Source organism: Orycteropus afer, unplaced genomic scaffold (genome assembly GCF_000298275.1).
Source record: "Orycteropus afer afer isolate SDZICR_OR568_19922 unplaced genomic scaffold, OryAfe1.0 scaffold00007, whole genome shotgun sequence".
Lineage (NCBI taxonomy): Eukaryota > Metazoa > Chordata > Mammalia > Tubulidentata > Orycteropodidae > Orycteropus > Orycteropus afer.
The window spans coordinates 11,647,005-11,658,705 of record NW_006921594.1 but is presented as its reverse complement, the minus strand read 5'-3'; the positions used below and the strand labels follow the sequence as shown (position 1 = coordinate 11,658,705).

Below are 11,701 nucleotides of genomic sequence, written 5' to 3'. Positions count from 1 at the left end.
AATGATTATTTGTAGGGTTCAGTTTGGCAAAGACTTGGTGCCGATGTGACAGCCGTTGAGTTTTTGGGTCATGTTGGTGGAGTTGGAATTGATATGGAGATATCTAAAAACTTTCAACGCATCCTTCAAAAACAGGGATTTAAATTTAAATTGAATACAAAAGTTACTGGTGCTACCAAGAAGTCAGATGGAAAAATTGATGTTTCGTAAGTGTGCTACATTTGTTTCTGATACATGATCATCCTTGTCTTGTTTTTCTTTAAGAAAAACACTCAGGTTTATAATTACATTAACATACTTGTTTTTGTAACGTTAGACCATGTTGCTTAATATAGCTCAGTGTTGCTTATCAAATTAGTCCATTGAAGTTTATGATTGATCGTAGAAAAATTAAGTCATTGTTACTATTGCAAAGTGCCTTTCAGACCATACATTCTGAAATTTTAAAACTCCTAACATTAAGATTAATTAAATACATTTAGACGGTGGCATGGGAAAATCTGTGTAAGAACTAATGTGAATTGGATTGCTTACTGTGTGTGGCACTCATTAAATAATTTAATGGAATAACTTGCCTAAAGTTACACAGCTAGTGAATGACAGAGCCAGGGCTTGAACGTGTTATCTTTCTGCTTCAGACCTGTATTCTTAACCACTGTGCTTTACAACCTGTTTTGTGAGGTTTTAACAATAGGCCTCTAGTGGATGTGTATGTTTTCATTGCTTAATCCTTGTTATGTTTATAATAAAATCAACTTTGTTAGTAATATCAACACTTGAGGACTTTTGGTCTTAAATTTCCAATTAAATCAACTTTATGTAAATGTGTGTTTAACAGTAATCCACTATTTATTGTTTAGTATTGAAGCTGCTTCTGGTGGTAAAGCTGAAGTTATCACTTGTGATGTACTCTTGGTTTGTATTGGCCGACGACCCTTTACTCAGAATTTGGGACTAGAAGAACTTGGAATTGAACTAGATCCTAGAGGTAGAATTCCAGTGAATACCAGATTCCAAACTAAAATTCCAAAGTAAGTTGGATAATTACCTGCATTTTAAATCATTGTAAAATTTATTTTAAACATCACTATTTTGAAAATAAGAGTCTTGTCATACTCAAAAAACGCATTGACTTGGGGTAGGATAGGATAGTAAACTTAGAGATGTAAAATAAAAATAATTAATTGAATTTTTTCGTTACCCAAAGATTAGAAACTGAGCTCATTCGTAGATGTTGATATATTTTTGGTGACCTAGAAACTTTACTTTTTGTTACCATAGTATAACTGAAGATAAGTCTGTCTGAGATTTTAGAAGTTCACTAGCTTTATTTTGATCCCTGTGGTAGTATCTATGCTATTGGTGATGTGGTGGCTGGTCCAATGCTGGCTCATAAAGCAGAGGATGAAGGCATTATCTGTGTTGAAGGAATGGCTGGTGGTGCTGTGCACATTGACTACAATTGTGTGCCATCGGTGATTTACACACACCCTGAAGTTGCTTGGGTTGGCAAATCAGAAGAGCAGTTGAAAGAAGAGGTAATTCTGAATTTGGGTGGTTTTACACCGATTTTAAGTTGAGCTAATGACATTGGTTGAGCAAAGGCATTTTATTACTGCATTTAATGTCTGCAAAACATTATAGTTTAGTTTACATATGTGTGTATATATGTATATGTATGTATATGTATTTAAAATACTGTATCTTTTTGCAAATAATGCACACATACCTATAATGCACAAATAAGCGAGTGGTTTGCACAAAAGTATAAAGTGTGCATTATTTGCGTAAAAATACTGTGGTTTTTGTTGTTGTTGAAAATACACGCAGCAGGACATAACCCAAGGGTTATATCTTTTTTTTCCCTCTGATAGCATTATAAAGGAGATCATTTAGTTCTTGGATTTATCAGCAGTAATGCAGAGGAGGATAAGTTGCCTATAGTTCAAAAACTAGTATTCAAAAACTTTATATTTGGCTTTGAAATATAACCAGACAGATAGATACTTGCATTTGTACCCAAAATATATTTAATTAATCAGCATTTGGTGACTAGAAATCATATATATTACATATATATAGTAAGTAGACACTTTATATTATATATAGTGTCTGAAGAATTGCCTCCTTGGGATTTGTTTTCTGAACAAATGACAGGTGGTTAACGGGCATGACCTTTTCCATTGCTTATATGGGTTCTCATTTTCTGTCTCTCACAGGGTATTGAGTACAAAGTTGGGAAATTCCCATTTGCTGCTAATAGCAGAGCTAAGACAAACGCTGACACAGACGGCATGGTGAAGATTCTCGGGCAGAAATCAACAGACCGAGTGTTGGGAGCACATATTCTGGGACCAGTGAGTATTATAAGAACAAAAAATTGCCATTAGGATTTCTGGAAAGAATTGCTATTTAGTAATTTCACTTTAAACCACATGGTGTTTACATTGTGTGGTTATTAATTACTAGCAAAAGTTTTAGTATATCCTCTCTGCCTGGTTTTTAGCGTGGTAACAGCAGCACTCTGAACACTCTTACCTTTGTCTCCCTTCGTCGGCTGCTTTCCATGTTGCAGCTAAGATTATTCCTTTAAAACATAAGCAGGTCGTATCATTGCTTAAAACCCTCCATTGGTGCTTCTCAATTCAAGGTTCCAATGAATCTGGTCCTGCCTACATTTTTAACGTCATCTCTTTCTACTCTCCTGCTTTGCTTTTTAATTCCCAGCCACATGAGACTGCTCTCAGTTTTATAACAAACCAAGCTTGTCATATTTTAGGGCTTTGTGCTTTAGCTTTGTGCTAGGCTTTCTGCCTAGATTCTTTGCCTCTGGATCTTTGCATGGCTGGCTTGTCAGGTCTCAGCTCAAATGTTGCCCCGAAGAGAAATCTTTCCTGACTTGACTCAACTTGAAGTTTTGTCTCAGTTATCTTACATAGCAGTGTTGTTGCTAAGTATTAGCACTGACTCTTACTTCATTTTCACAACAACTCTGAGATAGATGCTACTATTATTCCCATTTTAGTGATAAAGTCTGTTGCTTGAATGAAGTGCATAGAACCAGTGAGTGATACTGAGCTAATAAGTGGTAGGATTTGAATCCAGCCCATCTGGCTCCAGAGCCCAAGCTCTTAACTTCTATGTCACCTTTTCTATTAAGCTTTAAAAAAGTAAATTGTGTTGAAGGTGAATTGACACAGAAAATAAGGTTCCCATTTAACAGTTTCTACACATATTATTCGGGAGCTCTGGTAGCATAGTGGCTAAGACACTTGCCTGCTAACCAGACGGCTGGCGGTTCAAGCCCACCAGCCACTCCTCGGAAGGAAGGTTGGGAAATCCTACTTCCGTAGTGATACTGCCTCAGAAACCTAAGGAGGGGTCGCTATGAGTCGGGGCCGACTTGACGGCACATAACAACAACAACAACACATACTATTCAGTGATACTGGTTACATCAAATTTTAATTTAATGAAAATTTCAAAATGTATCATCATCCTCATTCTGTTCTATTATTTCCAGTATTTTTATTTCTTTGCCCCTCCCCTTACCCTCTTATCTTTAATTTTTAACCATTTGGTCTCATAACAGATGATTTTTCAAAGTCGCTTATCACTCAGGGGTGATAACTCATTGTATGCGCTAATCTGCTATTTAGCAAAAGGACCTCAAGGGATAATTTTGGTTTAACATTAAAGAATGTCTCAAGTCTGTAGTCTCAGGGAGGCCTCTAGTCTCACCCAGTCCAGGAAATGTGGACTTTTTAAGAAATGGAGCCCTGTTCGTTCACATTTTTCTCCCATTCTATTAAGATCCATCTATTGTAGCCCTGATCAGAACTGTCAGTAGTGGTAGCCAGGTACTGTCTAGTGCTGGTCTCAGGGTAGATATGGCTGTGGATCATGTAGACTGTTAGTATTGTAGACTTATTTCTTCTCTAAGTCTTTAGTTTTCTCCTTTCTCTTTTGTTCCAGATGAGTAGAGACCAATAGTTACATCTTAGATGGCTGCTCATAAGCTTTTAAGACTGCAGACACTACTCACCACATTGGATATAGAACATATACTTTATGAACTATATCATGCCAGTTAACTTTCCCATGAGACTGTGGTCTTAAGCCTTCAAAGTCAGAAAGGCAATCTCATGAGGTATTTGGTTATATCTTTTTTATTATTATTATTTCTATATTTAGTTTCACTCCCCATTTACCATGCCCAACCCTAACCCAGTCTCCTAGGTATTTGGTTATGTCTTTGAAGTATCCATAACTGTCTCCCATATGTGATTTATTAATATACATACACACACACACACACACACACACATGTATGTACATACATGTAACAATTAACAAAAACATTTAAGGCAGTTTTAATAATTAAAAGCTTGCTCTCTCAACTGTTCTATTCGCCTGTACTTGTTTTTGCCCTGGAAATAAAGTTACTTCTTGGATTATTATTTTAAAGGGTGCTGGGGAAATGGTAAATGAAGCTGCTCTTGCATTGGAATATGGAGCATCCTGTGAAGATATAGCAAGAGTCTGTCATGCACATCCGGTAACTATTAACAACATTCAGAATGAATGTCTACTTAAAATTTCCTAACCCACAAATACTTCGTTTTTAATGTTATATATCTTCCTTTACAGACCTTATCAGAAGCTTTTAGGGAAGCAAACCTGGCTGCATCATTTGGCAAATCAATCAACTTTTAAATTAGAAGATTATATATTTTTTTTTCCTGCAGTCTCCTGGGAGATTTTGTAGAAGTCACATTTCTGAACAGGAAATGCTCACAGCTCCAAGAATTTCTAGGACTGAATTAAGAGACTTATGGAAAGTATTTAATAGGTTTGGACAGAATGGAATAATCCCACATCTGTGTTTTAAATAAACTTAATATTTTGTTTCAGTGCATTAATATTGCACAAAAAAAGCTACTTACAGTAGTAGCATCCTGTAGTGTTTCCATCAACCCATGTTTTCATGCTGTTTATGACCGATTCACCTTTACTGAATTTATATCAGGTAGCTTTTATTCCTGATACAGTAAAGTTGAATTTACTTACGTGATGGAACCTGGAGTATGGTAATGTGAGCAGTTACGTTTGAAGCAAGATGATCAGTTACTTTAAATTTGTTTTTCATATTGGAAACAGAAGTCATTAAAACAAGAGTCAAATATGTATAACCTGAACTGTTGTAAATAAAATACATTCTCACTTGTTTAACTCCCAAATCCTTACAGCTTAGAGGCAGAATTCCTGTGTGCAGGAAATTTTTAAGGTTCCACTGAGGTCTGCAACTCTGAAGGATCATTATATAGCTATCTATATTAATGAGGTTTATGTACAAAACTCAAATGGACACTCAAATGTATTATACTGGTTAATGTGAGGATATGAAAATAAATACAGTCTTTCATTTACTGGTTATTCTGAGTCGACATAAAGATGGTCTTTCCTAGTTCCTTTGTGACTACCTCTTGTGTGTATTCTTATTAATCTTTATTACTGCTTTTATAGGCCTACATGTAATTCAGAATTAAACTAACAGTTACTTTATCTTTTTTCACATTGTAGGACAATATTAAAGCATTTAGAAGGTCATTAGCCTTTCATCTGTCTTAATACCATCATTGATCATAGAGAAAAGGAGAATGTTTAGTAATTAAGTTTTAATTGCGTTAGATATGGGCCACATTTTCTTTTTTCTTCATTATGTCCAGTAATATTGTGGTCATTATTAATGATACATTGAAAAGAATCTGGATTCTGTTACATACCTCTGAAGAGTATTGAATAGGCAGTAACTTGGCTAAGTCAAACTATAAACTGTCTTATTTGTATTGGGCAGCAGTCGAAATCACTTTTTAGTTTTAGCTTTAGCTTTAGCTTGTCTACTTGAAGTCTGCCCTGTGCATGTGTACTCAAGGATCAACCAGATATTGGGCAAAGTGTATAGAAAAGTTAGGGGCCCTTCTCTGAGATATCAGACAGTGTTTTCACTGCTAGTCATAACGTTTTTAGTGGCCAATTTTTCCAGAATTGGATGGCCCCATTCTTCTCTTAGTCTGGAAGCTTCGCTAAAACTGTCCACTATGAGTGACCTTGCTGGTATTTGAAATGCTGGTGGCGTAGCTTCTAGCCTCATAGCAACACACAAGCCACCACAATATGACAAACTGACAGATGAGTGGATATTGGCCACTGGAAACTATGAATAGCAATGAATTGCTGTCTGATATAATGCCAGAAGATAAGCCCCTCAGATTGGAAGGCACTCAAAATGCGACTGAGGAAGAACTGCTTCCTTAAAGTAGTACTGCCCTTAATTATGTGGATGGAGTAATGCTTTCAGGACCTTCATTTGCTGATGGGGCGTGACTCAAAACTGGGAGGAAACAGCTGCAAACATTAATCAGAACGTGGAATGTATGAAGTGTGAATGTAGGAGAATTGGAAATTGTCAAAAATGAAATGGTGGAACATATAAAGATCTACAACCTAGGCATTAGCTGACATGTACCACTGTTGACCATTTTGGATCAGACAGTCATGTGATCTGCTATGCAGGGAATGACAAATTGAAGAGGAATGGCATTGCATTAATCATCAGAAAGAACATTTCAAGATCGATCTGAAGTATAATGCTGTCAGTGATAGGATAATATCCATATACCTACAAGGAAGAGCAGTTAATACTGTTTGCATTTATGCACCAACCACTAAAGCCAAAGATAAAGAAATAGAAGATTTTTACCAACCTTCACAGTGTGAGATTGACCAAACATGCAATCAAGATGTATTGCTAATTGTGAAGAAGCATCAGTAGTTGGAAAATATGGCCTCGGTGATAGCAATGATGTCAGAAACCACGTGATAGAATTTTGCAAGATCAATGACTTATTTGTTACACATACCTTTTTTCAGCAATATAAACAGTGGCTATACACATGAACCTTACTAGATGGAATATACAGGGATCAAATTGACTACGTTTATGGAAAGAGGCAATGGAAAAAGCTCAATATCATTCAGAACAAGGCTAGGAGCTGACTGGAGCAGATGATCAATTGCTCATATGCTTCTTCAAGTCGAAGAAAATTAAAACAAGTCCATGGAAGCCAAAATAGGACCTTGATTATATCTCACCTGAATTGAGAGATCATTTGAAGAATAGATTTGATGCAGTGAACACCAGCGACCAAAGACCAGATGAGTTGTGGGATGACATCAAGGACATCATATATGAAGAAAGCAAAAGGCCATTAAAAAGATAGGAAATTATGAAAAGACCAAAATGGATGTCAGAAGAGACTCTGAAACTTGAACTGAGAACAGTTAAAGCTAATGAAGAAATGAAATAAAAGCACTAAACAGAAGATTTCAGAGGAGAGCTCAAAAAGCCAAAGAAGTATAAAATGTGCAAAGACCTAGAATTAGAAAACCAAAAGGGAAGAAGACACTCAACATTTCTCAAGCTGAAGTAACTGAAGAAAAATTCAAGCCTGAAGTTGCAATATTGAAGGAAACTATGGGCAAAGTGTATGAAGAGGAACATGTCATCAGAATTGGAGGAAGACTCATTAACAACCTGTAATATGCAGAAGACACAACTTTGCTTGCTGAGGAGGACTTGTTTGAAGCACTTCCTGGTGAAGATCAGAGACTACAGTCTTCAGTATGGATTACACCTCAGCATAAAACAAAAATACTCACAACTGGACCAGTAAGCAACATCACACTAAATGGAGAAAAGATCAAAGTTGTCAGGGATTTCATTTTACATGGATCCACGATCAATACCCATGGAAGTAGCAGTCAAAAAATAACGTATTTTACTGGACAAAAGGAGTTCTGGTAGCACAGTGACTAAGGCATCTGACTGCTAACCAGAAGGTTGGTGGTTCAAACCCACCAGCCACTGTGGGAGCAAGACTGGGCAATCTACTTCTGTAAAGATTTACTGCCTCAGAAACCCAATGAGGGTCACTATGAGTCAGAATTAACTCAATGGGAGTGGGTATTGTACTGGACGTATCTGCTGTAATAGACCTCTTTAAAGTGTTAAGAAGCAAAGATAACACTTTGAAGATTAAAGTGCACCTAACCCAAGCCATGGTGTTTTCAGTTGCCTCATATGCATGTGAAACCTGGACAGTGAATAAGAAAGATCAAAGAATTGATACCTTTGAATTGCATTGGCAAAGAATACTGAAAATATCATGGGCTGCCAGAAGAATGAACAAATCTATCTTGGAAGAAGTACAGCTGGAATGCTCTTTAGAAGCAAGAAAGGCCAGACTTCATGTATTTTGGTCACGTTGTCAGAAGGGACCAGTCCCTGAAAAAGGATATCATGCTTGGTAAAGTGGAGAGTCCATGAGATAGGGGAAGACCCTCAACAAGATGGATTGGCACAGTTGTTGCAATGATGGCTTCAGGTATAGCAAGGATTGTGAGGGTGATGCAGGACAGAGCAGTGTTTCATTCTCTTGTACATAGGGTTGTTATGAGTAGGAATCTATAGCTCCTAATAACATGGACAAAAGACTGAGTGATGCAGGAAGCATCAAAAGATGGAAGGAATGTAGAGTCATTGTACCAAAAAGAATTGGTTGATGTTCAACCATTTCAGGAATGATCAGGAATTCTCAGATTACTTGCTCAGCATACAGACTGAGTAAGTATGGTGAAAGGATACATTCCTTTCAAAAAATAAGATCAGGAACAGATGGTAGATACTTGTTCTGGTTACCTAGTGCTGCTTTGACAAGAATATGCCACCAATGGGATGGCTTGAACAAACAGGAGTTTAGTCTCTTAACAATTGGAGGCTTTAAATTTGAGTTCAGAGTGCCAGGCTCTGGGGGCTGAGTGAAAGCCCCTCAACCTTGGGCTTCAGCTCTGCCTCCTGTTCTGGCCCACTGAAGCTAGAGGCTTATCTTCACTCAGGTAGCTGCTGGCTGCTGAGACTGACAAGCCCAAGGCTGAGAAATAAAAAGGCACAGTCCTGATGTTACCAAACCACATGGCAGGCCATTAATTCAAGTCCATTGAAAGTCCCAAGGTCGGCAGAGCATGGCAGGATGCTGAACAATGACATGGCTACATGCAGGGTTCAAGTGTGCCATAAGCTAGAGACCATTCCCAAAGTATGGGAAGCAGACCACATACCCAAAGCAGCTGTTCCAATAGATTCCACCACGGAGTAAATTACCAATCTCACCATGGGGAATAACTACATTCAGCTGCTCAGCCACTCAACCAGGCCCAGCTAACTTGACACACAAACTTAACCACCATAGTACTGAAGGAAGTCCAAGCTGCACTGAAGGAATTGATAAAAAAAGCCCCAGGAATTGAAGGAATACCCATTGTAGTGCTACAAGAAATGGATGCAGCACTGGAGGCCCTCACTTGTTTCTGCCAAGAAATTTGGAAGATAGCTACCTGGCTAGCTGACCAGAAGAGATCTGTATTTGTGCCCATTCCAAAGAAACGGAGTCCAACAGAATGAGGAAATTATTGAACAATATCATTATCACATGCAAAAATAATCGCTAAAGATAATTAAATGGTTGCAGCAATATATTGACAGAGAACTGCCAGAAATTTGAGCTGGATTCAGAAGAGGATGTGGAACAAGGGATGTCATTGCTGATGTCAGATGTGTCTTGGCTAAAAGCAGAGAATACCAGAAAGATGTTTGCCTGTGTTTTCTTGACTATGGAAAGGCATTCGGCTTTGTGGATCCTAACAGCTACATTGCAAAGAATGGGAATTCCAGAAGACTTAATTGTGCTCCTGAGAAACATGTACATAGACCAAAAAGCTGTTGTGAGAACAGAACAAGGGGATACTGCATGGTTTAAAATCAGGAAGGGTATGTGTCAGAATTGTATCTTTTCACCATACTTCCTCAGTCTGTATGCTGAGCAAGTAATCTGAGAAGCTGGACTATATGAAGAATGGCATCAGGATTGAAGGAGGAGGATCCATTAACCACCTGGGATAGGTAGATGACACAACCTAGCTTGCTGAAAGTAAAAAGGTCTTGAAGCACTTACTGATGAATACCAAAGTATGAACTTCAGTATGAATTACACCTGAACTTAAAACAGAAATCCTTGCAATTGGACCAATAAGCAACATCATGTAAAATGGAGAAAATATCAAAGTTGTCAGAGATTTCATTTTACCTGGATCCACAGTCAACACCCATGGAAGCAGCAGTCAAGAAATTAGACATATTGCATTGGGCAGATCTGCTGCAAAAGACCTCTTTAAAGTATTAAGGAGCAAAGATGTCACTTTGAAGAGTAAGGTGGGCCTGAGTCCAGGCATGGTATTTTCATTTGCCTCATATGCATGTGAAAGTTGGACAATGAATAAGGAAGACTCCAGAAAAGTTGATGCCTTTGAATTGTGTTATTGGCAAAGAACACTGAAAATACCACAGACTATCAGAAGGATGAACAAATCTTGAAGAAGTGCAGCTGGAATTTTCCATAGAATCAAGAATGGCCAAACTTTGTCTGACCTACTTTGGTCATGTTGTCAGAAGGGACCACTCTGTGGAGAATAATATTATGCTTCATAGAGTAGAGGGTCAGCAGAAAAGGAGAAACAACGAGATGGGTTGACACAATGGCTGCAACAGTAGGCCAAGTACAGCAAGGATGGTGCAGGCCTGGGCAGTGTTGTACACAGGGCCACTGTGCGTTGGAGCACACAGCACCCAATAACATCATCTCTGAGATGCTCTCCTTTCTCGGATTTCCCCTTTACTTTCTAGTTGCTTTGGCTGCCCCTTTGTCTGAAACCTCAACCATTGAGATTAGGCTTCTATCCAACTTGAGCTTACTGGAGCCTCCCTCATATAAAAAGTTGTTAAAAGGAGAAACTCCCTTTCTGCCTGCATTTGCTTGCTCTCTTGTGCCTTTACATTGAATTTTGTTTGTAGTTTACAGCTGTTACCAGGAGGGCTGGTTTGATACATGCTGCTTTGCCATCAATAGAAATTTGCGTCTTTTTAAAATCTTTTCTGAAGTCCCAATGTTATGTGAAGTGCTTGTTTGTTAAACTTCAAACATGTCCTTCCACTCTGAAGAAAAAAAGTTTCTAATTAGGGAATAGTGAAGTATATTTTAATATGAAATCCTAGCTATAGAGAGACAAAATAACCCAACTGTAAAGGTTCACATTCAACATGAGAATGCAAATACATCTGGATGGGAATGAAGTCCTAGGGCTAAAGCGTTTTAAATGTTCAGGAGCTCTGGTAGTGTAGTGGTGCGGTGTAGTAAATTACCTGGTATGGTTTTTCTAGCCATAACTGCCAGCCACTGTTGTAAGTACTTTACATGGATTATACCATTTCATTCTCATACCACCCCTAGGAGATAGGTACTCTTATTACTTCCAGCTTACAAATGAGGAAAATGAAGCATAAAAATTTGAACAGCTAGCCCCAGGTGAAAGGGCTAGTGAGTGGTAGAGTCAATGCCTGGTAGCATATGCACATGGAAGCCTCTTATTAAATATTTCTTGAGCATGTCCAGTGGGATTTAAAATAATGATAATTCTAGTTCCCATTTATTGAACAGATCCTATGTCTTAGGCACTGTGTCAAGATTCATTTGTTCATTCAATCATTTCCTCATTTGTTCAATTCATCTCACCTACTTTGGTTATG

At 38.0% G+C, this 11,701-nt stretch overlaps 1 protein-coding gene across 1 annotated transcript in view; it reads left to right on the top strand.

Moving 5' to 3' along the window:
• DLD (dihydrolipoamide dehydrogenase) overlaps positions 1-4,716 on the top strand; it is a 23,269-nt gene extending 18,553 nt beyond the window's left edge. The window contains exons 9-14 of the mRNA XM_007944343.2: positions 16-206; positions 861-1,031; positions 1,349-1,538; positions 2,220-2,357; positions 4,469-4,558; positions 4,651-4,716. Of these exons, the coding sequence (XP_007942534.1) occupies positions 16-206; positions 861-1,031; positions 1,349-1,538; positions 2,220-2,357; positions 4,469-4,558; positions 4,651-4,716 (846 nt within the window). The remainder of the gene's footprint in view (positions 1-15; positions 207-860; positions 1,032-1,348; positions 1,539-2,219; positions 2,358-4,468; positions 4,559-4,650) is intronic.
• The last annotated feature ends 6,985 nt before the right edge of the window (positions 4,717-11,701 follow it).